This window comes from Capra hircus, chromosome 7, assembly GCF_001704415.2.
Source record: "Capra hircus breed San Clemente chromosome 7, ASM170441v1, whole genome shotgun sequence".
NCBI lineage: Eukaryota > Metazoa > Chordata > Mammalia > Artiodactyla > Bovidae > Capra > Capra hircus.
The window spans coordinates 180928-208848 of record NC_030814.1 but is presented as its reverse complement, the minus strand read 5'-3'; the positions used below and the strand labels follow the sequence as shown (position 1 = coordinate 208848).

The 27921-nt window shown below is 41.5% G+C and overlaps 1 protein-coding gene across 2 annotated transcripts in view; it reads left to right on the top strand.

Annotated features, from left to right (window-relative positions):
* The window catches only part of CAMK4 (calcium/calmodulin dependent protein kinase IV), a 271534-nt gene that overhangs the window by 143212 nt on the left and 100401 nt on the right, over positions 1–27921 (top strand). For both annotated transcript variants that reach the window (XM_018049980.1, XM_018049981.1), the window contains 2 exons: positions 5984–6046; positions 9319–9401. In XM_018049980.1, coding sequence (XP_017905469.1) covers positions 5984–6046; positions 9319–9401 — 146 coding nt within the window. The remainder of the gene's footprint in view (positions 1–5983; positions 6047–9318; positions 9402–27921) is intronic.

Here is a 27921-nt window from a genome sequence, read left to right as displayed (position 1 = left end):
TCCATTTTAGTTTGCTGATTCCTAGAATGTCGACGTTCACTCTTGCCATCTCCTGTTTGACCACTTCCAATTTGCCTTGATTCATGGACCTGACATTCCAGGTTCCTATGCAATATTGCTCTTTACAGCATTGGATCTTGCTTCTGTCACCAGTCACATCCACAGCTGGGTACTGTTTTTGCTTTGGCTCCCTTCATTCTTTCCGGAGTTATTTCTCCACTGATCTCCAGTAGCATATTGGGTACCTACTGATCTGGGGAGTACCTCTTTCAGTATCCTATCATTTTGCCTTTTCATACTGTTCATGGGGTTCTCAAGGCAAGAATACTGAAGTGGTTTGCCATTCCCTTCTCCAGTGGACCACATTCTGTCAGACCTCTCCACCATGACCCACCCATCTTGGGTTGCCCCATGGACATGGCTTAGTTTCATTGAGTTAGACAAGGCTGTGGTCCTAGTGTGATTAGATTGACTAGTTTTCTCTGAGTATGGTTTCAGTGTGTCTACCCTCTGATGCCCTCTTGCAAAATCCTACTGTCTTACTTGGGTTTCTCTTACCTTGGACCAGGGGTATCTCCTCACCGCTGCCCCTCCTGATCTTGAAAGTGGAGTAGCTCCTCTCGGCCCTCCTGCGCCCACGCAGCCACCGCTCCTTGGATGTGGGGTTGCTCCTCCCGGCCGCCGCCCATGGCCTCAGGAGCGGGGTAGCTCCTATCGGCTGCTGCCTCTGACCTCAGACACGGGGTAGCTCCTCTCGGCCATTCCTGCACCGTCGCAGCCTGGCACTCTCGGCCGCTGCCCCTGACCTCAGACGTGGGGTAACTCCTGGCCACTGCCCCTCAGTGGGCAGTGGGGTCCTGCCAGCTTCCGCCCCTGACCTCGGATGTGGGGCAGCTCCTTTCGGCCGTGCTATGTGTGCCATTTGCAGCCACCCGTGTTTACTGTGTGGATCACAATAAACTGGAAAATTCTGAAAGAGATGGGAATACCAGACCACCTGACCTGCCTCTTGAGAAATCTGTATGCAGGTCAGGAAGCAACAGTTAGAACTGGACATGGAACAACAGACTGGTTCCAAATAGGAAAAGGAGTATGTCAAGGCTGTATATTGTCACCCTGCTTATTTAACTTCTATGCAGAGTACATCATGAGAAATGCTGGACTGGAAGAAACACAAGCTGGAATCAAGATTGCCGGGAGAAATATCAATCACCTCAGATATGCGGATGACACCACCCTTATGGCAGAAAGTGAAGAGGAACTAAAAAGTCTCTTGATGAAAGTGAAAGAGGAGAGTGAAAAAGTTGGCTTAAAGCTCAACATTCAGAAAATGAAGATCATGGCATCTGGTCTCATCACTTCATGGGAAATAGATGGGGAAACAGTGGAAACAGTATCAGACTTTAATTTTGGGGGCTCCAAAATCACTGCAGATGGTGACTGCAGCCAGGAAATTAAAAGACGCTTATTCCTTGGAAGAAAAGTTATGAGCAACCTAGATAGTATATTCAAAAGCAGAGACATTACTTTGCCAAGAAAGGTCCATCTAGTCAAGGCTATGGTTTTTCCAGTGGTCATGTATGGATGTGAGAGTTGGACTGGGAAGAAGGCTGAGCGCCGAAGAATTGATGCTTTTGAACTGTGGTTGGAGAAGACTCTTGAGAGTCCCTTGGACTGCAAGGAGATCCAACCAGTCCATTCTGAAGGAGATCAGCCCTGGGATTTCTTTGGAGGGAATGATGCTAAAGCTGAAGTTCCAGTACTTTGGCCACCTCATGCGAAGAGTTGACTCGTTGGAAAAGACTCTGATTCAGGGAGGGATTGGGGGCAGGAGGAGAAGGGGATGACCGAGGATGAGCTGGTTGGATAGCATCACTGACTCGATGGACGCGAGTCTGAGTGAACTCCAGAAGATGGTGATGGACAGTGAGGCCTGGCGTGCTGCGATTCATGGGGTCTCAAAAAGTCGGACACGACTGAGCGACTGGACTGAACTGAACTTCAGCTTCATTCCTGCTGGATTCCTCAGTTGTTGTTACCTTGGCTTTAGTCCAGGTTTGTCACTCAGTTTACTCTCTGTGGATTGATGACTTTACATACCCCAGCTTTCTCCAGCTTCCTCTTTCTAAGATTCTTCCTGGCCTCCACTTGAGTCATGACCTGCATTCAGTCTGGGCTGCAGCATTCAGAGGAGCAGGGAGGAGATGGTGTTCACATTCTTCTTTCATTTCAATTATTTCTACAGTTTTGGTTTTTTTTTCTAGTTTTTGCTTTCAGATATCTAATTTTAAGGTTTCTCGAGTAGTGGGTCTCAAACTTGTGGGCTGTAGAAGCCCTTTCTACTCTCTAACTCACTGAGCATCCCAAATAGCTATACACATTCACTGACACAATGGTAAAGAATCCACCTGCAGTGCAGGAGACTCAGGAGATGTGAGTTTGATCCCCTGGAGGAGGAAATGACAACCCACTCCAGTATTCTTGCGTGGAAAATCCCATGGATGGAGGAGGCTGGTGGGCTACAGACCATGGGGTGACAAAAGAGTCAGACACGACTAAGCAACTGAGCATACACATACACATTTACTGTATTAGAGACTGAAGAATCTCTATAATAAGAGATTAAAGAATTTTAAGTATTAACTAACTAAAGCTATAATAGTAATAAATCCAGTTTTAGTATATTTTAACATAAATAATATTTACAGTGAAAAATAAGTTTATTTTCCAAAAGAGAAAAATACTTAGAGGAGTGGCATTATTTTGTAAAACTCTTTATTATCTGGCTCAGTAGAAGACAGTTTAATTCTCAACTGCTTCTGCATTCATTTGTTTCAAGTATGGGAAAAAAAATCTAGTCTCACCCAGATGTGTAGTTGGAAAAGGGCAAGTCTTTTATATACCGTGAAGAGTCTTAGGGACCCAGAAGGGTCCTCCAATCATAATTTGAGAGCTACTAATCTTAAGTATAGTGGGAAAATAATTACCCTTTGCAAAATTAACTTTAAAGAAAATTAATTCTGAATTAAAAACAAACAACTACATTAGAAGAGTGTTATTTCAAATAATCTAATCTGTTATGAATATTTCCAGAGTTTAGATAGTTTTCAAAGAACTAATTTTTGAAGGCATCCCAATATTTAATGTGTTGACATAACATGATAAAACCACCACAGTATTGTAAAATAATTAGCCCCCAATTAAAATAAATAGATTTGCTTAAAATTCATATTGGTATTAAAAGATTTTACTATATCATGTGAAAAAAGTTAAAGGATATCTCTGATGCTTATTTTAAATGGATCAAAAATTATGAAAACAAGGAAGAAAACCTTGTATTATGTAACACTAAATGTGTAATAAGAAAAATAGGTTCGATTGTTAACAAATCTTAATTTAGAGACACTCATGTTCTGAAACTTTCTTAAACATCACACAGTTATGAAAAAAAAAATTTGTATTAGTGAGGAAATTCAAGTTGTCCTATGGAGAAGATTGTGATTAAAAAAAATCCATATTCACTGGATGAATTCTTCTTGTATGAGACATCTAAAATAGTCAGACTCATAGAAGCAGAGCAATGGCACCCCACTCCAGTACTCTTGCCTGGGAAATCCCATGGACAGAGGAGCCTGGTAGGCTAGTCCATGGGGTCGCGAAGAGTCGGACCTGACTAAGCTAATTCACTTTCACTTTTCACTTTCCTGCACTGGAGAAGGAAATGGCAACCCACTCCAGTGTTCTTGCCTGGAGAATCCCAGGGACGAGGGAGCCTCGTGGGCTGCCATCTCTGGAGTTGCACAGAGTTGGACACGACTGAAGCGACTTAGCAGCAGTAGCAGCAGCAGGCTTGTGTTTCCTAAGGGATGGGTGAGGAGGGGGTGGAGAGTTGTTGCTCAGTGGGTATCAAGTTATACAAGGTCAGTAAAGTCCAGAGAGCTACTCTACAACACATTGCCTGTAGTTAACAGTAAGGTACTGTTCACTTAAAAATTTGTCAAGAGGGTAGATTTCACATTGAGTGTTCTTAACCACCCCCCCCCCACCGCCACCCCGCTCCACACACACACACACACACAACAAAGGGACATGGGAAACTTTCGGAGGTGATGAATATATTTATTATCTTGATTATGGTGATGGGAACTTGTGTCCAGACTCACCACATTGTATACATTGATTATGTGTGGGGTTTTGTATATCAATTATGCCTTAGCAAAGCCAGAAAAAAATGTTAAATTTTTAAAATAATTAAAAAATTATCATGTGTATGGAGATTTTCCTCAATAGCATCTGCAGAGCTGAAATGGAGTGTGAGCCAAGAGCTCTTCTGAGGAAATCTGTCGGTGTCTGCCTGCTTCAGCAATCCCTCTCTGTCAGAGATCTCCCGTCTGATGCAAGTAGGATGTCTTCTGTTTAATAGCAAATTTTCATGAAATATGTGATTTTTTTCACTAGGTGAAAGAACTCATATAACATTTTCCTCTAACACCACATCACCCCCAAACCATGCTGTCTACATGCCATGGGCCGGGCTCCCAGATGTCACCGAGTGGCCACCAGCAGCCCACACATCACACTAGCATCACGTGTGCACACTCGAGCAAGTCTTTCTTCACTTTATTTTAACAATAGTGTGACTTTTAATGGCTAATAACTTCAGAACCTTTTAGAGTTAGCCCACTGAGTAGTAGCAATATTTTGACTCACAGGAAAATAATTCTGTGGTGAACAATGAAATTTTTAAAACAAAACTTGTTTACAGCTTATGTTCTTCTTCTTATGACATCTTATATAGGAGTTTTATGCCCAAAATTAGATTATAATCTTCCTCTGAAAAAGATCATTTTTATCTGTTTTTTTTATTTTCATATGCCTGGCATTGTTTAATAGGAGCTTGAGCACATACAAAGCTGTATTAAACCCTTACTATGTGGCGTGCATTCATTACATATACATTCACGAGAGGTCCTTGACTCCCCTGGTTCCAAGGAGCACGTTTTCTTTGTTTCAAATGGCTCAGATTTGTAAACTTTCCTCTGCCTGAGATATTTGGAGAATGTGATGAAAGCTGTATACCCTCTTCCATCCCAGAAAACACATAGGTCAGAGGAACTGCTTTATCCAAACCTGTACTCCAGTCTTCCATATCAACTAGAGTCACTGCTTCCTTAGTCCCCTTTACTTTCCTTCAGCTTACATCCCTGGTGGCATCAAGCAGCTCCAGCTAGTTTCAGTAGAAGAGTATACTCAGTAGCTCACACAGTAAGAGAGCTCAGAGGGCAGACCTGCTTGTGGGCAACTGAACCCAGTGGGCCACACAGTCAGCGGTGCTCACTCTTCCTCTCTAGCGGTATCGGCTCTGTTTTCAGAGAATTAGTCTCCAAACGGCATCAGGAACAGTCCCTGGTAGTGGCAGACTCCATCCTCTTTTCTCTCCCAGTTTCAGAGGAAAGGAGGATGCTTTGTTGATTGTTTGAGTAAAATGTCGGGGGAGGCCTGACTGTGATGACTTGATCTGTTGATGCTCTGACTCCGTCGCTTTGGCTGGAGAGCGAGTCTTCTGACTGGTCAGGCGGGTTATACGCTCACTTCTGTGGGAAGCAAGCAAGTGAAGTGATTGACCGCTCCAATGCGTTTGAATCAAGGCTTTTGAAAGAAAGGAAGAGAAGGAGGAGGAACAGGTTGAGAAGCACTTGTGCCTGAGTGGTGACAGGGATGACTTTTGACAGCAGAGGAGCCGTGTAAAGGGTCTGACGAGTTGTAACCTGTATTAGTGAGTTCCCTTCATGTCTGAAGCAGAGGGGAAAGACATGCAGCTGGGCACAAAGGGAAGAAGGTAACATAAGAAAAAAGCTTAGACATTCACCTCTGCCGTTGACCTGATTCATCCAGGTGGTTATTGCTGTTTCTGATTCTCTGCTACAATGAAGACATTTCTAAGGTGGGAGTATCTTTCATTTTCTGTCATTTTGCCTTTTAGGTGGACAAAAAAATCGTAAGAACTGAGATAGGAGTTCTTCTTCGCCTCTCACATCCAAACATTGTAAGTGGTTTTTAGCCTACTATTTCAAATGAGATTTTTGTTCTTTACTGTCCATTCTGATGATGAGAACTCCTTCTTTCACCACCAGTAAGTAGCCACCTTGGCGTAATTCTTGTCCTTATCTGATCTTGTTTTTCAGTTCTTTAACTGAATAAATCTTAAGAATAATACCCCTTGAAAGAGTTTCAAAATGGGCAGACCAGCAATATATACATTGTTATTTTCATGCATAAGAGGATAACTGAAATTGGAGAGCTTTCTTTCACTCATAAAACACAGGCTTTTTCCTTTTGTGTGCCTATCTTATTAATATGCCATTGTTGAAAATGCCTATGAAGAAAATGCTTTGCTTTCCAAAGTCATTTGAGTTTCTCCTGTGAGACAGTATTTGCTTCAGAAATAATGCAAAGATGAAAATAAATAATGCGCTTGAATGGGGAAAATAAAACATTCTCCGAAGCTCTGCTCTAGGCTATGTACAGATAAAGGCACCAAGGGAAAGAAGGGCTGGGGGAAGCTTCCTTGAGCCAATGAAGTGAAAAGAACAAAATCATTTTCCAGGCCATAACTTGTTTTTATAAAGTGAGCCAGTTACTTAAAATATTTTACTCATTTCACTGAGAAATTTGTGGTGTCTCAGAGGATGACCGGCATGCTTCAGCTCAAGGCAAAGTGCTTACAAGTTGTTTATTAGTTAGCAATTCAGTTGTAAATATCAGAAAACTTGAATATGCTGGTCTAAACAAATATTTTTCTTACGAGAAATCAGAAGGTAGGCAGTTGTTAGTGATACTTCAGCTCCTCAGTGATGTCATCCAAGACCCATCCATTGGTTCTGCCACCTTTCGTCCTTTTTCCTGATCCCAACTTGGGATTGAAACTCCCCCCCCGCCCCCCGCATTGGAAGCATGGAGTCTCAGCCACTGCGCTGTGTGTGCTTAGTCACTCAGTCGTGTCTGACTCTTTGCGACCCCATGGACTGTAGCCTGCCAGGCTCCTCCAGGGGATCTTTCCAACCCAGGGATCAAACCCAGGTCTTCCTCGCTGCAGGCGGATTCGTAAGATCTGAGCCCCCAAGGAAGCCCAAGAATACTGGAGTGGGTAGCCTGTCCCTTCTCCAGAGTCTCTTCCCGATCCAGGAATCGAACCAGGTCTCCTGCATTGTAGGTGGGTTCTTTACCAGCTGAGCTCTCAGGGGGGCCCCTTAACCACGGTACCACTAGGGGGCTCCCACTCTCCCATCTTCAGGGAGCAGCTTTCACCTCCATGTTTCTCCCTCGTGGCCCTAAAATGGCTGCTATATAGTCTTCATAAGTCTCCAGGTCTCTGTTCAAGACAGAAGGGAGCGGAGAGGTTTAACAGCAGAGTCTGATAAGAAGTGTAAAAGCTTTTCCAAAATTTCCAGTTGCAGAATTCTCTTCAGATTTTACTGGCCAGAGCTGGTCACACGATCACCCTAAACTGCATGAAGACTGGAAAATTAAGGACCTGGGTTGTCATAAATGGCTTAGACTAACCATAATCCATAATTTGAGACTAGGTACTACCAGGGTCCAGCCCTGGTTGGATCCAGGGTATCCTCAGGGGGACAGCGTCAGCGACCTAGATGAATAATTTGTTTAGAGATATAGAAAGAGATAAAGAAGGAATATAGCAGTTAGGAAAATAGAGGAGAGAAAGAGGCTGATACTCCTTGGTTTACGCAGAAAGCCAATAAAGCCTCAGACAAAAGACTTGCTCTGTTCACGTAGGCCACAGGCGTCCGCTTGAATAGTGGAGGGTGCCCCGCCTTGGGCTACCTCTCATGTGGGCCTTAGAAGCCCGGGCAAGAAAGTGAACTCAGAGGGCCTCTACGCCCCAGGGAGTCAGCCTGAAAAGAAGATAAAGAAAGAAACAAAGAAAGACACGGGAGACCAAGCTTCAATAAGCGAGGCCCAAAACTTTATTTTTCCAGGGAGCTTATATACCTCAAGCTGTACATAGAGAATAATGGAAAATACAAAGTCATGCAGGGTCAACAGCCCTGACCCTTATCGAGACCAGGCTTTCTCTCTGCATACCTATCTGTATACACAGGTCTTAGGTGATTTACATCATCTTATGGCCAGGAGGCCTACTAACATCTTATGACCCTTTCTGATAATGATTAGTCAGCCAGAAAACTCATTTTCTCCAAAGGTGATTTTTCTAAAGTTAGGCGCCACCCTCTGAAAGCACTAGATAAGGTTGTATTCCTATAGGGTAAAGGTAAAGTGGGCTATAGCATGGGAGGAATTTATTAACTCAAGGTCTAATGTGGTTAAATCAAAGGACATTTTTCACAAGCTTTAGAGAAAGGTGGTAGGGAATAGCCCCCCATTAATGTCAGAGGTGTTGGTGAGAGGCATGATATAGTAAAACAGATTCTGGTTTTGGGGTAGATGCTCGAGAGGGTTCAGGGGGGTCCCTTGAGGCCTGATCTCACCTTTGCCCATCAGGTCTCTTCCTCATGACCTTTGCCATGAGTGGAATCTCCCGTGCTGGCTCCCGGCAAGGTACCTTGCTTCCCTAAACAAGATTTCTGTTTGCAGTCAAGTAGGGAGAGAAGGGTTTTGGATAAGTAGTTAACAAAATTTTCCATATACAGTCACCACTTTTACATTATCTATCTTATTTCTTTCAAAGAGAAGTCAACATGAAAATTTCCGCAAATATATATGTCAGTCCTGGTCACTTGATTCTCAGAAGGAAAATATCCAAGACTGGATGGATTATCTGAATATCATGAAAACCCTGTTATGATCAGTCAAATCGCTATCTCTGTTACTTTTCTGAGTATTCTTTTATCTACCAGCAACTCTTTAGCTGTTAAGGGTTTCCCTTTCTGTGCTGATAGAATTTAACCTGGTCCATTCTATCTCAGACCCCTAATTGAAGTCCTGTTCTGAGAGAAAGAAACATTCGCATCTCTACCAGTCATGATGGTTTCAAATGGTTTAGGAAGTTTTGCTTGCGTCTGGTTTGTTTTTTTTTAATTCGGTTGAAATTCAGACATTTGAATGATTTGGCAAAATTTAGGAAGCACTTCTAGGGCAGCTATCTTTAGCTATCAAAAAGAAAAATATAAAAGTTCAAAAGGATCTCTGAACAAATGAGATGACTGATAAAAAACAACCAGAGAGTGACAAATTACTGCCTGCTACTAGAATAAGGAGATGTTGTAACCATAGTTTTAACAATTCTCTAAAGATGAAAATAAAGAATTTGTGATTTTTTTTTGTATCTTTTCCCAGATAAAACTTAAAGAGATATTTGAAACCCCTACAGAAATCAGTCTGGTCTTAGAACTCGTCACAGGAGGAGAGCTGTTTGACAGGTGAGTGGGTCCTGGAAATGTAACTAACTACAGTACAGTTTTCCATCCAATCACAAAAATAACTGAAGGGAAATTTCTCCTGAAATTCTTCACAATGACATGCTATACCAGTTAATAACTTCTACTAAGATAAATATTTGGTAAGATGTGGGTAAATGAAAATTTGGGATGCTTAGTGAATGAAAAAAACACTGTGCTATTTACTTTTGCAAACATCTACTTTCTACATACAAAACAATTTCTAAAGTCATACTAAATCTAAGCTCAACAGTAAGATTTAAGAGGATATTTTGTGAGAAAGTATTTCATGAAAATTATAGACAGAATGTGGTCCACTGGAGAAAGGAATGGCAAACCACTTCAGTATTCTTGCCTTGAGAACCCCATGAACAGTATGAAAAGGCAAAATGATAGGATACTGAAGAGGAACTCCCCAGGTCAGTAGGTGCCCAATATGCTACTGGAGATCAGTGGAGAAATAACTCCGGAAAGAAAGAAGGGATGAAGCCAAAGCAAAAACAATACCCAGATGTGGATGTGAGTGGTGATAGAAGCAAGGTCCGATGCTGTAAAGAGCAATATTGCATAGGAACCTGGAATGTGAGGTCCATGAATCAAGGCAAATTGGAAGTGGTCAAACAGGAGATGGCAAGAGTGAACATCGACGTTCTAGGAATCAGCAAACTAAAATGGACTGAAATGGGTGAATTTAACTCAGATGACCATTATATCTACAACTGCAGGCAGGAATCCCTCAGAAGAAATGGAGTAGCCATCATGGTCAACAAAAGAGTCCGAAATGCAGTACTTGGATGCAATCTCAAAAACGACAGAATGATCTCTGTTTGTCTCCAAGGAAAACCATTCAATATCACAGTAATCCAAGTGTATTCCCCAACCAGTAATGCTGAAGAAGCTGAAGTTGAACAGTTTTATGAAGACCTGCAAGACCTATAAGAACTAACACCCAAAAAAGATGTCCTTTTCATTATAGGGGACTGGAATGCAAAAGTAGGAAGTCAAGAAACACCTGAAGTAACAGGCAAATTTGGCCTTGGATTGCAGAATGAAGCAGGGCAAAGACTAATAGAGTTTTGCCAAGAAAATGCACTGGTCATAGCAAACACCCTCTTCCAACAACACAAGAGAAGACTCTACACATGGACGTCACCAGATGGTCAACACCAAAATCAGATCGATTGTATTCTTTGCAGCCAAAGATGGAGAAGCTCTATACAGTCAACAAAAACAAGACCGGGAGCTGACTGTGGCTCAGATCATGAACTCCTTATTGCCAGATTCAGACTTAAATTGAAGAAAGTAGGGAAAACCACTAGACCATTCAGGTATGACCTAAATCAAATCCCTTATGATTATACAGTGGAAGTGAGAAGTAGATTTAAGGGCCTAGATCTGATAGATAGAGTGCCTGATGAACTATGGAATGAGACTCGTGACATTGTACAGGAGACAGGGATCAAGACCATCCCCATGGAAAAGAAATGCAAAAAAGCAAAATGGCTGTCTGGGGAGGCCTTACAAATAGCTGTGAAAAGAAGGAGGCGAAAAGCCAAGGAGAAAAGGAAAGATATAAGCATCTGAATGCAGAGTTTGAGAGAATAGCAAGAAGAAATAAGAAAGCCTTCTTTAGTTATCAATGCAAAGAAATACAGGAAAAAAACAGAATGGGAAAGACTAGAGATCTCTTCAAGAAAATTAGAGATACCAAGGGAATATTTCATGCAAAGATGGGCTCGACAAAGGACAGAAATGGTCTGGATCTAACAGAAGCAGAAAATATTAAGAAGAGGTGGCAAGAATACACAGAAGAACTGTACAAAATCGATCTTTACGACCCAATAATCATGATGATGTGATCACTCATCTAGAGACAGACATCTTGGAATGTGATGTCAAGTGGGCCTTGGAAAGCATCGCTACGAACAAAGCTAGTGGAGATGATGGAATTCCAGTTGAGCTGTTTCAAATTCTGAAAGATGATGCTGTGAAAGTATTGCACTCAATATTCCAGCAAATTGGGAAAACTCAGCAGTGGCCACAGGACTGGAAAAGGTCAGTTTTCATTCCAATCCCAAAGAAAAGCAATGCCAAAAGAACGCTCAAACTACTGCACAATTGCACTCATCTCACATGCTAGTAAAGTAATGCTCAAAATTCTCCAAGCCAGGCTTCAGCAATATGTGAACCGTGAACTTCCTGATGTTCAAGCTGGTTTTAGAAAAGGCAGAGGAACCAGAGATCAAATTTCCAACATCCGCTGGGTCATGGAAAAAGCAAGAGAGTTCCAGAAAAACATCTATTTCTGCTTTATGGACTATGCCAAAGCCTTTGACTGTGTGGATCACAGGAAACTGTGGAAAATTCTAAAGAGATGGGAATACCAGACCACCTGTCCTACCTCTTGAAAAATCTGTATGCAGGTCAGGAAGCAACAGTTAGAACTGGACATGGAACAACAGACTGGTTCCAAATAGGAAAAGGAGTACTTCAAGGCTTTACATTGTCACCCTGCTTATTTAACTTATATGCTAGTACATCATGAGAAACGCGGACTGGAAGAAACGCAAGCTGGAATCAAGATTGCCGGGAGAAATATTAATAACCTCAGATATGTAGATGACACCACCCTTATGGCAGAAAGTGAAAAGGAACTAAAAAGCCTCTTGATGAAAGTGTAAGTGGAGAGTGGAAAAGTTGGCCTAAAGCTTAACATTCAGAAAATGAAGATCATGGCATCCGGTCCCATCACTTCGTGAGAAATAGATGGGGAAACAGTGGAAACAGTATCAGACTTTATTTTTTTGGACTCCAAAGACACTGCAGATGGCAACTGCAGCCATGAAATTAAAAGACGCTTGCTCCTTTGAAGAAAAGTTGTGCCCAACCTAGATAGTGTGTTCAAAAGCAGAGACATTACTTTGGCGACTAAGGTCCATCTAGTCAAGGCTATGGTTTTTCCTGTGGTCATGTATAGATGTGAGAGTTGGAATGTGAAGAAGGCTGAGTGCTGAAGAATTGATGCTTTTGAACTGTGGTGTTGGAGAAGACTCTTGAGAGTCCCTTGGACTGCAAGGAGATCCAACCAGTCCATTCTGAAGGAAGTCAGCCCTGGGATTTCTTTGGAAGGAATGATGCTAAAGCTGAACCTGAAGTACGTTGCACCATCTCATGCGAAGAGTTAACTCATTGGAAAAGACTCTGATGCTGGGAGGGATTGGGTGCAGGAGGAGAAGGGGAAGACAGAGGATGAGATGGCTGGATGGCGTCACTGACTCCATGGGCGTGAGTCTGAGTGAACTCCAGGAGTTGGTGATGGACAGAGAGGCCTGGTGTGCTGCGATTCATGGGGTCGCAAAGAGTCGGACATGACAGAGCGACTGAACTGAACTGATAGATAGTTAAGCGTGTATTATAATAGTATTTTTTGTTATGAACCAAAGCTTAGGAAAATAGATTCTCTCCAAATGATTGTTTTTAGGGCTACTTTCGTTTTAGGCTCTTTAAAGAGGTCCAAGTTGCAGAGAAAGATATGATCTATTATATCCAATTATAGACAATTTTAGTTGTCTGTTCATACATTCATCCCTTAAGGCAGAGGCTTGAGAGTGCAGGGAGTCTATCTGGAAATCTGGTAGAGCATAATACAGATATGTTATTTGTGCAAGTTTTAAGTTTGTGCTTGCTTTAAGTTTCCATAGCTCTCCCACCCACCTCATCTTCTCAGAATTCCCTCTTTGCCCTGATGTGGTCTTGGGAGCTCTTTGCTTTGCTGATCAGGGTAATTAAACAAAAATGAATTTGGAAGAAGACAAAGAAACTGAGTAGGCTTATATTAGAAACGGTAAGAAACTACAGTTTCTGTGATGTAAACATCTTATTGATTGAAGAATGGGTTAAGAGATAAGTGGACTGAAGGCAGAAGAGAGGGTGAGGACCACTGATGTAGCCTGAATGCCTGGAGCCTAGTAAATTCTCAGTAAATAGTTGCTGCATGGGTGAGTGCGTGAGCAGCTGCTGCAGTGAGTGGCCTCAGAGGAGAATGATGCCTAAGGGAAGCAGGCTTAGAATGTGCTGGAGAGAGGCATGCCCCCCCTCCCTCCTCCCCAGCTCCACCCGGTTAAATTTGCTGCCTCTTCAAGAGCTGGCAGAAGTCTTCAAAGTTTTCACTGTTGTTGTTTAGTCACTAAGTCCCGTTATCTCTTTATGACCCCACAGACTGTAGCCCGCTAGGCTCCTCTGTCCATTGGATTCTCCGGGCAAGAATACTGGAGTGGGTTGACATTTCCTTCTCCAGGGATCTTCCTGATGCAGGTTTCGAACCATATCTCCTGCATTGGCAGGCAGGTTCTTTACCACTGAAGCACCTGGGAAGCTCCATTTTCAAAGGTCTGTCTGCTTTTAATGTTACACTGCAGATTTTTGCTGGGGTCCAGCCCCGTTGGATCCAGGGTAATTTGAAGGTGGGGACGGAATCAGCATCCTAGGAAAAAACTTATTTAATTACAGATATATAGAGAGACTAGAAGCAGATAATGTAGTAGGAAATATTAGTGGAGAAAAAGAGGCTGAATAACTTGGTTTACGTGGGATACCAATAAAATTCCAAGACAAGGAATTTGCACCATCTACGTTGGGCCACTGGTGCCACTTGAATATCAGAAGGTGCCCCTCCTTGGGCTCCTTCTCGCATGGAACTTAAAAACCTGGGCAAGTAAGTATACATGGTGAGCACTCACGCTCCAGATGGGAATTTAGCCAGAAAAACGGGGAGCAAGAAAGAAACAACATGGGGGAACCAGTCTTTCCAGAAAACTGATCTGATTTCTTTATTTTTGAGGTTTGCTTATATTCCTTTTGTTATACATAGGGATGAATACAGAGTCATGCAGGGGTCAGCAGTCCTGACCTTTATCAAAATCAGGTGCTTCACATAAATGTATAAGAAAAGGTCTTAGGGGTTTTACATCATCTTCTGGCCATGAGGCCTGCTGACATTTTATGATCCTTTCTTTCTGATAACCAAAAAACTTATTTTTTCCAAGCGTGTTTTTTCTTAAACTAGGCACCACCCTCCAAATAAAGTTGCATTCCTATAGGGTGAGGGTGTAGTGGGTTACAATCAAGAAAGGAATTTATTTAACCCAAGGTTAACATGATTAATCTTAAAGGTTAATACTTATTTCTCCTATATGCTAGTTATATTCATTATAAGGGCAGGGAATATGGAGATTTAGCAGCAAACATAAGCTCAACAAATGAAAACCCTTCACCAATGTTCCCCTTAAGATCTATTTAGTCTTAAGATAGTGATAAAGTTACATTTTTGCATAGCAAGGGCACAGTGATTTATAACAAAGTACAGTGATCTATAACAGAAGAGAAAATTCATTAACTCAAAAAGTCTAGTATTGCTGACATCAAAAACTACTATATTTCCTTTTCTATATTCCAAAAACATTGATTAATATATTCCCAGGTGCCTAAGGATATGGACTGGAAAAGGTCAGTTTTCATTCCAATTCCAAAGAAAGGCAATGCCAAAGAATGCTCAAACTACCGCACAATTGCACTCATCTCACATGCTAGTAAAGTAATGCTCAAAATTCTCCAAGCCAGGCTTCAGCAATACGTGAACCGTGAACTCCCTGATGTTCAAGCTGGTTTTAGAAAAGACAGAGGAACCAGAAATCAAATTTCCAACATCCGCTGGGTCATGGAAAAAGCAAGAGAGTTCCAGAAAAACATCTATTTCTGCTTTACTGACTATGCCAAAGCCTTTGACTGTGTGGATCACAATAAACTGTGGAAAATTCTGAAAGAGATGGGAATACCAGACCACCTGACCTGCCTCTTGAGAAATCTGTATGCAGGTCAGGAAGCAACAGTTAGAACTGGACATGGAACAACAGACTGGTTCCAAATAGGAAAAGGAGCACGCCAAGGCTGTATATTGTCACCCTGCTTATTTAACTTATATGCAGTGTACATCATGAGAAACGCTGGACTGGAAGAAACACAAGCTGGAATCAAGATTGCCGGGAGAAATATCAATCACCTCAGATATGCGGATGACACCACCCTTATGGCAGAAAGTGAAGAGGAACTAAAAAGCCTCTTGATGAAAGTGAAAGAGGAGAGCGAAAAAGTTGTCTTAAAGCTCAACCCTCAGAAAACAAAGATCATGGCATCTGGTCCCATCACTTCATGGCAAATACATGGGGAAACAGTGGAAACACTGTCAGACTTTATTTTTTGGGGCTCCAAAATCACTGCAGATGGTGACTGCAACCATCGAATTAAAAGATGCTTACTCCTTGGAAGAAAAGTTATGAGCAACCTAGATAGGATATTCAAAAGCAGAGACATTACTTTGCCAACTAAGGTCTGTCTAGTCAAGGCTATGGTTTTTCCAGTGGTCATGTATGGATGTGAGAGTTGGACTGGGAAGAAGGCTGAGCGCCGAAGAATTGATGCTTTTGAACTGTGGTGTTGGAGAAGACTCTTGAGAGTCCCTTGGACTGCAAGGAGATCCAACCAGTCCATTCTGAAGGAGATCTGCCCTGGGATTTCTTTGGAAGGAATGATGCTAAAGGTGAAACTCCAGGCGAAGAGTTGACTCATTGGAAAAGACTCTGATGCTGGGAGGGATTGGGGGCAGGAGGAGAAGGGGACGACCGAGGATGAGATGGCTGGATGGCATCATGGACTCGATGGACATGAGTCTGGGTGAACTCCGGGAGTTGGTGATGGACAGGGAGGCCTGGCGTGCAGTGACTCATGGGGTCGCAAAGAGTCGGCCACGACTGAGCAACTGAACTGAACTGTACTGAACTGAACTGAAGGATATGGAGGCCTGGCGGCAATCATTGACTCAACAATGAGAAAGCCCTATGCTAATTAAAACTTTCAAAATACTCCAAACTCTCTGTCCTGTTTATGGTTGAGAAGTTGTCACACAAGCTAGTCTGTCAGCAGAGAGGTTTAACCTGAGAGACCCTTGTCACACCCAGGGCAAAGAATTAGCAGCAATTATTGGCACAACAAATGAAAAACCCTCCACCAATATAATTCCTAACCAACCCACTATACCAACAATTTCTAACTTCCCAAAAGAATCTGCCTTTAGTAAATCTAAAATATCTCTTGCCTCTCATGATTGGGAGGCTGTAAACAATCACATGTGGCCAGACGAACCTGTACAGGCAGACTAGATAACCTTCAGAGGAGTTCGTAAGTTGAAACACTCTTGTCACGCCCAGGAATTTTTATTGACTTGGAGCTGTAAGTTAACTCCTTCTCAGAGAGGGGTAATGGGGGTCAGCCCCCCGTAAAGTCAGAGGTATAGGTGAGAGCATAAAACAGTAAAATAGGCAGACCCTGGTTTTGGGGGTAGATGCTTAGGAACAGGGGGTTTCTGGAGGCTGGATCCTGCCTTTGCGTATGCTGAAGCCTCCTTCCTCATGACCTTTGCCATGGGCAGAGTTCCTCATGCTGGCTCCCAGCAGATTTTGATCTTCAGATTGGAAGGAGCAAAATGGCCTTGATTGGAGATACACATATATCTTCAACAGATACATAGTTTTGTTCAGATGTATATTAAAGTTTGCTTAGAACAAGTTATGTCAATAACCAGGTTTTAAAAATTATAGCATTTGCACTATGTTCATTTTTTGTAGATAAATGAATCACCTGAGATACATAAGCATAGGTAGCCTCAACATATACTTCTCGTGGGATTTGGTTCATAGCCAGTTGGACTCATGTTGTAAATCCTGACTTAAGGAACAAATAACTGACTCAGAGTAGTTTGGTTAACTTCTCTGAACCTCAGAACAAATTTGAAGCTGTTGTGTGATGCTAAGAAAGCCAGGACATGCTGATCTACTGTAAGGACAGCTTTGTCTTAAAACCATTGTGTTCCCTTGTGCTTAATCAAGATTCTTCTGGACTAGTTCATTTGAATGTTGCCTAAGTTTGTCCATAGTTGTCCTCTTTCAGCACTTCTTTAGCTTACTCTTTCATGGACATATTCCTTCTTCAGGTACATTAATAGAGTCAGATTATAGTTAGATCCTGCTGGCTCTGGAGTCGTGAGGTCTCCCTAAGACTGACATATTTCTCTGCTAATTGTGGTCTACCAGAGAAAAACCTCCCATTCTTTGTAAATAATTCCAGGACAGGAATTTTCACAATTAAGTAAATAGTATTTACTCTGTACCTTCTTACCTCTGTTTGTTTCAGTCATTTTGGAAATAGGGGTCTCTCTTTCCCTTCTCCCCAGCCTTTCTGGGTCTCTCATCTTGTAGTCTAGTTGATTTTTATGGGGTAGAATTAATTCAGCTATAGATAAGAATGAAAAACTAAATTTCAATAAATTTCATTTATATTGATAAATATTCAGATTTAGCAGAGGACATCTAAAGAATGGCAGATAGTCAGTAAAGCACTCAACTGACTGTTCTATGAACTCTTAGTGGTCTTAGACGATAGACTCCCCCGCCCCCCGCCCCGAATGTTGTCTACATGTCTGTTGCCATATCTGAGATAAATGTAGTTTCTCCATTAAGTTACTTAATCCTACAGTTATCTTTAAATTTGGGTCAAACTGAAAATATATCCTGCATTATTATCCACTTACTGGTTTCTTTCCTGAGAGATCAAAATCATAATATGATCTCTTTTTCCTGTACTTAGGTCAAAACCCAAATTTATTTAATTGCAATAACATAAATTCATTCCTGGTCTAATGATGACTCTAATAGTATCTAATGAATGAACTAATGGAGCAACTGATGAAGAGATAATTATGTTAGCCCATCATAGTCAAATGATGTATGACTGTATTTTATTAGCAAAAGATCTATGTTCCTGCTAAAAACCTAAACCTGATAAGTATAAGTGAAATCTGCTGTTTCATGTAGCATATGAGTAGTAAATTGCATGGGACAATGGATTACAGTTTTTGGAATAAAATCAGTGATATTTTGTGCCCAAGGAAATTCCCCCAAAAAATCTGCACAAAATTGCAATATCATGAAGAAAAGGAATCTCTATAACATTTTCTTTCCCATCTTTCTTAATCTAGTTGCAGTTCTTATAAATGTATTGAACTTTTCAAGTGGATAATGTGTGAGATTGCTTAAGAGTAAATTTCCAATTTTTTTTTTCCAGAAAATGATTGTATTATAAGGCAACTAATTCAGCAGTATCCTTCTGGTCTTCTAATTAAAATTTTTTAACCTTTTTTTTTCTTTTCCTGATTTTTGTCTAACTCTAGTATCAGAATATCTTGTGAATTTTTAAATTTGTCTTTTTTCTGCTTTCTCCTTGTGTTTTTGTTTGCCAGGTTATGCTTGTTCACATGCCAAACATTATTTATAGAAGGATTTAGAATTTAAGGCTTTAAATGCTGTTGCCTTGAAAAAAGCAAATTTTATTTTGCTTCAGTAGATAGTTAAGGTAAGGAACAGATCACTTTAATCTAATCAGGCATTGGACTGATTCAAAGCTGGGTTTCCTGAAAGCAAATCTATTTCTTGTCAACTCTTACAGGTTTTGCCCTTTAAGGGTCCCAGTTGAAGCCAGGGGATTTTTGCCAAGGATCCCCTTCCTTGGCAGATCCTAAATGCCAGCTTCTGTTCCTTCTGCCATGTAAGGTGGCCTGTCAGCTGCTGATTTAGAATTCATTAATGCCTTTAAAGAAAAAGCATAAGCATCAGATATCAGGTCTGCTTTTCGGCATTTTTCTTCTCTTCTAGAGCTTGGCTCCTAAAGCCTTCACTTCCTTGGTAGCTCTGTGGTGTCTTCAAGTATACTTTATATTTTATTTAGCTTGTTTTCATTGTTCTAACCTGTAGGCTTGTCCACCCCACCACTACTAAGAGCAAAAATTCAGTACATATGGTTTGAAGAGTTCTTTCACAGACAACAGTGTGTCTTCCTCTTTTATGTCAACCCTTTGGGACAAGCAGGATGAAAAGCACTGTCCCACTCTACAGATGTGGAACCTGAGGATGTAAATGATCGTCCCCAGATAGGCAGTCGGTCTGTCTTCTGGTCCAACTCTTCCTCCCCATATGGCCTCATTGTCTTTCTTTTTAAATCCAGTTAGCCCCTTTCAAATTATTTATAAGAGAATAAACTGCTGTTTATTTTGTTTAAGGAGAATCCCTGATGTATTGCTTGAAAAGTGAAAGTGAAGTAGCTCAGTCGTATCCGACTCTTTGCAACCCCGCGGATTGTAGCCTACCAGGCTCCTCCATCCATGGGATTTTCCAGGCAAGAGTACTGGAGTGGGGTGCCATAGCCTTCTCCGGTGATTCTGTCCTACTTACACACTAACACATTAGTCTGGTGCACTTCCACGAGTGCTGGGAGAGGCGTGGCACGCGTGAGCGGAGCCCCCTGGGCAGTGCAGCAGGCTCAAATGGGCGCCTGTAGGCGGAGGAGAGTGCGTTCCAGGAGAGGATGTGACATGAGTGTCCATAAGCAGAAAATGGAGAAGGAAAGTGCACCGAGGAATAGCATTCACCCATGAAAAGCAGTGTTTCTTTGGTATATACTGTGTATGCCTCTCTTCCCATGTCCTGTTGAGCCTTCACATTCTCCGCCATTGCAGTAGACTCCTACTGGCGTTAGTTTCACTTTTGTCCATCCGTCAATGTTTAAGGCACAGCTTGGATCCCAGCTTAGCCCAGAAGGCTGCTTGCTACTTTCAGTGCTTTGAAACATGACAGAAGCCCCTTATAGTCAGGCCTCATGCTGCTGGGTCAGGTTCACCCCCTGCTTTATTCTCTTCCCAGGCCATTGGGTCACAGAGTCGGACACAGCTGAGTGACTGACCCAAGCGCGCACACACACACACACCTTGTTAGCCGGGGAATTTTTCATCCTTCTCAGGAGCTCACAGTCTAGAAGAGGGAAAGTAAAACTAATATGGACCCAAATATTTGTATTACTACCAACACATCCAAAAATGTGTACTGGAGCTTATAGAGACAACCATACTATCACAAGTTTTAAGAAAATACAGGAGGGCAAGAGATTAAAAAAACAAAGATAAGAATCAGTAGTACATAGAAAACCTATCACAAAATACTTTGCATTTACTACAGACTGGTCACAAATTTGGCTGTAAGGATTCATAAATGCTATAACTGGGGCATAAATACAGTCCATTGGTTACAAATTAAGGGCGTCTTCTATGCCAGGAATGACTTCAGGGAGCTAATAAAGCCTTTTGAGCTGAATCTTAAGTAGGAAATAGTAAATCGGCAGGTGAAGGGCAAAGAGATGGGAGAGGGATGTCCAGTGCAGAGCATGCTTGGTGGGGGTCCGTCTTGGAAGCTATTCTAGACAGCAGAGCAGTTCCTGTATATCTGTCAGATGGGTGATTGAATAAGCGCTATGCTCTGGGGCTATTTATATAGCTTGGGGTCAGGCTTTTCATTTGTAATATGAGAGTTTGCACTGGGAATCCCTTAGACCCATTTCCAGATCTGCAATTTGATTTGGCCTCTTCTTTCTACTCTGTCAGCTCCTTGGCCAGCACCCACAGTGATCCATGGTTCCCTCACTCTCTCCCTAGCTTACAAATTTAACAGATGCTGGTAATATCCCATGAAACTGTTTTTTTAAGCATATGAATTTAATACTCTTTGGGAGAGTTCTTAGAGAAAGCAACAATATAGATAAAGATACCATGAATGAAATAAGAAAAAGCATAAATGAAGCTTAGGAGTGGTAGATTTACACAAGGTACAGCAGAATTCATTTAAGTATAATTTTGTGTGTTGTGCCATGATTGTGTCCTGGCAGCCCTCAGGACTTGATTTCTAAAGCATATCACTCGGGCTTTTCAGCCTGTGCATTTGATATTCAGTGCCCATCCTCTCCAGGCCAGTGTGTTTCTCACATAAACCTACAGTCATCTAATAACATCTCCGTTTAAGCAAAAGCTGCCATTGGTGGGGAGAGCAGCTGGGCTCCTAATCTTTGTGCCAGGAAGTCTGAGGGCCTCAGGATCTGATCAGATTAGAGCTTTTCAGCTGCATTGTTTGTGCTAACTGCTGGGCTGGAGATGAGCTCAATTCAATTTGCAGCAATTAAGATGACAGGAGCAAATGTACAGGAGTCATACTTTAAAGCAGATCCATAGAGAGAAAGAGGCATCGCCTGTGTTTTCTCAGACTGCGTTTAAAATGATAAGATGAACAGCCCCAGCCATGGGGAAGAAGAGCACATGGGCCAGGAGCAAACAGTGAACGCTGGAAGCACGGCCTTCGAGCTAGAGGCCTGTGGAGGCCGTGGGGTGTGGCCTGGGAGCTGGGGGAGACACGGTGCCTCCTTCCCAGGGATCCCTGTGCCCAGGCCCATTAGTGGCTGGGAGCCCTGTAGAAACTGGGACCCCAGGGCAGCCTTTTGGGTTGGCGTTGTGATTAAAATCCTAGGAGAGATTTTAGTTTTAGCAATTGACAATGGAACAACAGGAAATTGTGCAGCGTAGATACAAACTACTTGGTCCTGGACCTTTGAAAATGATCTGAAGTCACTAGTATATTTTGTATAAAGCTGTAAACTCTTCCTACCGCTGTGTAGGTGACAAACCATGGTAGTATTTGCATTGCCCGTGACTTTCTCACTCATAGAAATCACAGATATTGTTGTATTATATTAGTTGTTCCAGAGATCTTGAAACAGTGTTTATACTCATCAATTTTTTAAAGCTGTGAATTAAAGTTTGCCACTGGACTTGTTATTTAACTCAGTAGGTCTTGTTATTCTACTACATATCCAAAATGTATTTGACAAGCCTAATTCATTATAATTAGTTTCCTTTATAACCCCATGTATTTTAAGTATATATTTTTAAAACATTCTAAAAACGGTCCAGTAGGCTCTCCCAGATGCCAGAGGAGGCTGTGGCATGCCACCCTCTGTTCTGTGGTTTGTGCCGGGCAGCTCATTTATACAGGCCACACTGGCCAGCGCTTAATTAGTGAATCTGCAACCATGTTTTGAAGTTGTTGGTAGTTTAGTCGCTAAGTTGTGTCCAACTCTTGCGACCCCATGGACTGGGAACCTACCAGGCCCCTCTGTCCATGGGATGCTCCAGGTAAGAGTACTGGAGTGGGTGGTCATTTCCTTGTTCAGGGGAATCTTCCTAACCCAGGAATCGAACCTGCATCTCCTTCATTGCAGGCAGATTCTTTACTGACCAAGCTACAAATGAAGCCCTTGTTTTGAGGTTAGTGCCTGGAAAGCTATCTTATGCTTTTGCACTATTTCAGAGTTGTTTTTAATGACAGCATTCAGTTGTTTTTTGAGCATCTGGTTATCTAGACCTCTTGTCTAATAGCACATGGTTATAATAAGGTATTAAATTTCTGATTAAAACTAGAGTTAGGCTCTCTTGTGTAGCTTCTGAGGATTGTTACTTCATCAAGAGTATTTTGAAGTGCTGTTTTGTTTTATTTTTATTTTTTATTATTTATTTTTTTTTAATTTTAAAATCTTTAATTCTTACATGCATTCCCAAACATGAACCCCCCTCCCACCTCCCTCCCCATAACATCTCTCTGGGTCACCCCCATGCACCAGCCCCAAGCATGCTGTATCCTGCGTCAGACATAGACTGGCGATTCGATTCTTACATGATAGTATACATGTTAGAATGCCATTCTCCCAAATCATCCCACCCTCTCCCTCTCCCTCTGAGTCCAAAAGTCCGTTATACACATCTGTGTCTTTTTTGCTGTCTTGCATACAGGGTCGTCATGGCCATCTTTCTAAATTCCATATATATGTGTTAGTATACTGTATTGGTGTTTTTCTTTCTGGCTTACTTCACTCTGTATAATCGGCTCCAGTTTCATCCATCTCATCAGAACTGATTCAAATGAATTCTTTTTAACGGCTGAGTAATACTCCATTGTGTATATGTACCACAGCTTTCTTATCCATTCATCTGCTGATGGACATCCAGGTTGTTTCCATGTCCTGGCTATCATAAACAGTGCTGCAATGAACATTGGGGTACATGTACATGTGTCTCTTTCAATTCTGGTTTCCTCGGTGTGTATGCCCAGCAGTGGGATTGCTGGGTCATAAGGTAGTTCTATTTGCAATTTTTTAAGGAATCTCCACACTGTTCTCCATAGTGGCTGTACTAGTTTGCATTCCCACCAATAGTGTAGGAGGGTTCCCTTTTCTCCACACCCTCTCCAGCATTTATTGCTTGCAGATTTTTGGATCGCAGCCATTCTGACTGGTGTGAAGTGGTACCTCGTTGTGGTTTTGATTTGCATTTCTCTAATAATGACTGATGTTGAGCATCTTTTCATGTGTTTGTTAGCCATCTGTATGTCTTCTTTGGAGAAATGTCTATTTAGTTCTTTGGCCCATTTTTTGATTGGGTCGTTTATATTTCTGGAATTGAGCTGCATAAGTTGCTTGTATATTTTTGAGATTAGTTGTTTGTCAGTTGCTTCATTTGCTATTATTTTCTCCCATTCAGAAGGCTGTCTTTTCACCTTGCGTATATTTTCCTTTGTTGTGCAGAAGCTTTTAATTTTAATTAGATCCCATTTGTTTATTTTTGCTTTTATTTCCAGAATTCTGGAAGGTGGATCATAGAGGATCCTGCTGTGATTTATGTCTGAGAGTGTTTTGCCTATGTTCTCCTCTAGGAGTTTTATAGTTTCTGGTCTTACATTTAGATCTTTAATCCATTTTGAGTTTATTTTTGTGTGCGGTGTTAGAAAGTGATCTAGTTTCATTCTTTTACAAGTGGTTAACCAGTTTTGCCAGCACCACTTGTTAAAGAGATTGTCTTTACTCCATTGTATATTCTTGCCTCCTTTGTCAAAGATAAGGTGTCCATATGTGTGTGGATTTATCTCTGGGCTTTCTATTTTGTTCCATTGATCTATATGTCTGTCTTTGTGCCAGTACCATACTGTCTTGATGACTGTGGCTTTGTAGTAGAGCCTGAAGTCAGGCAAGTTGATTCCTCCAGTTCCATTCTTCTTTCTCAAGATTGCTTTGGCAATTCGAGGTTTTTTGTATTTCCATACAAATCTTGAAATTATTTGTTCTAGTTCTGTGAAAAATGTGGCTGGTAGCTTGATAGGGATTGCATTGAATTTGTAAATTGCTTTGGGTAATATACTCATTTTCACTACATTGATTCTTCTGATCCATGAACATGGTATATTTCTCCATCTATTAGTGTCCTCTTTGATTTCTTTCATCAGTGTTTTATAGTTTTCTATATATAGGTCTTTAGTTTCTTTAGGTAGACATATTCCTAAGTATTTTATTCTTTTCGTTGCAATGGTGAATGGAATTGTTTCCTTAATTTCTTTTTCTACTTTCTCATTATTAGTGTATAGGAATGCAAGGGATTTCTGTGTGTTGATTTTATATCCTGCTACTTTACTGTATTCATTGATTAGCTCTAGTAGTTTTCTGGTGGAGTCTTTAGGGTTTTCTATGTAGAGGGTCATGGCATCTGCAAACAGGGAGAGTTTTACTTCTTTTCCAATTTGGATTCCTTTTATTTCTTTTTCTGCTCTGATTGCTGTGGCCAAAACTTCCAGAACTATGTTGAATAGTAGCGGTGAAAGTGGGCACCCTTGTCTTGTTCCTGACTTTAGGGGAAATGCTTTCGATTTTTCACCATTGAGGATAATGTTTGCTGTGGGTTTGTCATATATAGCTTTTATTATGTTGAGGTATGTTCCTTCTATTCCTGCTTTATGGAGAGTTTTTATCATAAATGGATGTTGAATTTTGTCAAAGGCCTTCTCTGCATCTATTGAGATAATCATATGGCTTTTATTTTTCAATTTGTTAATGTGGTGAATTACATTGATTGATTTGCGGATATTGAAGAATCCTTGCATCCCTGGGATAAAGCCCACTTGGTCATGGTGTATGATCTTTTTAATGTGTTGTTGGATTCTGATTGCTAGAATTTTGATGAGGATTTTTGCATCTATGTTCATCAGTGATATTGGCCTGTAGTTTTCTTTTTTTGTGACATCTTTGTCAGGTTTTGGTATTAGGGTGATGGTGGCCTCATAGAATGAGTTTGGAAGTTTACCTTCCTCTGCAATTTTCTGGAAGAGTTTGAGTAGGATAGGTGTTAGCTCTTCTCGAAATTTTTGGAAGAATTCAGCTGTGAAGCCGTCTGGACCTGGGCTTTTGTTTGCTGGAAGATTTCTGATTACAGTTTCAATTTCCGTGCTTGTGATGGGTCTGTTAAGATTTTCTATTTCTTCCTGGTTCAGTTTTGGAAAATTGTACTTTTCTAAGAATTTGTCCATTTCTTCCACGTTGTCCATTTTATTGGCCTACAACTGCTGATAGTAGTCTCTTATGATCCTTTGTGTTGTCTGTTGTGATCTCTCCATTTTCATTTCTAATTTTATTGATTTGATTTTTCTCTCTCTGCTTCTTGATGAGTCTGGCTAATGGTTTGTCAATTTTATTTATCCTTTCAAAGAAGCAGCTTTTGGCTTTGTTGATTTTTGCTATGGTCTCTTTTGTTTCTTTTGCATTGATTTCTGCCCTAATTTTTAAGATTTCTTTCCTTCTACTAACCTGGGGTTCTTCATTTCTTCCTTTTCTAGTTGCTTTAGGTGTAGAGTTAGGTTATTTATTTGGCTTTTTTCTTGCTTCTTGAGGTGTGCCTGTATTGCTGTGATCCTTCCCCTTAGCACTGCTTTTACAGTGCCCCACAGGCTTTGGGTTGTTGTGTTTTCATTTTCATTCGTTCCTGTGCATATTTTGATTTCTTCTGTGATTTGTTTTTTATTCAGCAGTGTGTTGTTCAGCCTCCATATGTTGGAATTTTTAGTAGTTTTTCTCCTGTAATTGAGATCTAATCTTACTGCATTGTGGTCAGAAAAGATGCTTGGAATGATTTCAGTTTTTTGAATTTACCAAGGCTAGATTTATGGCCCAGGATGTGGTCTATCCTGGAGAAGTTTCCCTCCATTACTTTTTGATTTGTTCAAAATACACATCTAGAAAGATCCTTGTTACTATAATATCTAGAAACTGCATGACTGAGCTTGTTCCTAAAAGCAACAGTAACGTTTCTGTCTGCTGTATTTTCCTTTGGGAAGCACGGGTATGACTGGTCTCCCTCTGGATCTGCCGGCAGTTGCTTGCAGCGGCTGAGCATCCCTTCCCTGTCCAGTGCTTTCTTTTTGCCATGATAAGGAACATAGGCAAATGTCCATATTCTGAAATTTTTCTGGCATCCATTCACTTACCAATTAGTACCGATTCCACAAATATTTATTGACCGCCTACTATGAACAGCTTTGCAAGGGTGATCAAAGCAACAGTCTAGTGATAAGGCTGAGAATTTTGCCACAGTACCCAACAGAAGACATTGACCAAGCACATCTACCATAGTGATGCTATAAAGAAAAAGATTGCAGGGTTTCACTTTCCCTTGCTTGATCACCAGTATCTTCACCTACAACCTTATATCTCAGTTACAAACCTGTATTTGCAGCTTGAGAAGTTCCTTCCCATTGCTCTTCCCAATCTGTCATGAATGACCTAGGTCATAGCTCAACTTATTAAATATTTAAAATTGAATGTCTGAGTTTCAGAAACTTGTCCCTGTGACATTCTGATGAACAAATCAACTGAGAACAAAATTTCTTTTAGCAGAAGGAGCCTGGAAGAGAAGCAGTTGGGTTTTTATGGCAGAACCTAGTAATGGTGTACAGAGTTCACGGGAGATTAGGTGGGGAAGGCAACTGCATTTGAGTGCCTACGCTTATGTCTGCTCTCAAGATATTTCTGACAACAACAGTGAATGCATTTCTTGGCTGTACAAACCTTAGTGTAACATGTATTTATGGTGATGTATTTATTAGCAATTTCTCCATTGTGTATGGTCTCCTCAGGGGCAGGGCCCAATTCTTACTTGCCTTTAATTATTTGTTTTTGGTTGTGCTGGGTGTCTGGCGGCGGGCAGGCTTTTTCAGCAGTTGCAGAGGGCGGGGGCTGCCCTAGTTGCCATGTGCAGACTCTCACTGCAGCGGCTTCTCTTGTTGAGGAGCAAGGGCTCCAGGGTGCGTGCGCTTCCGTAGTTGTGGCACAGGGGCTTAGTTGCTCCAAAACATGTGGAGTCTTCCCAGATCAGGGGTCAAACCTGTGTCCCCAGCATTGGCAGACAGATTCTTTACCACGGAGCCACTTAGGGAAGTCCCCAAATCTTATTCTTTATTAAGTCCAGCAAGTATGGGCTCACATTTGACAGTTAGAAATATTGATTAAATATCATTATCCCATCTTCATGTTCTAATTCTCTCTGTAGTCTTGGTCCTTTTCCTTAGAACGGTTTCCCTGCTCTCCAGTCCCATGCTTCTCCCCTGCACGTATCCCACCCCCAGCTCCTATCCTCCTGACAGCTAGAGAACTCCTGTATGCCCTTCAGGTATAAGCCACCTCTGGAATACCTTTCTCACTCTGC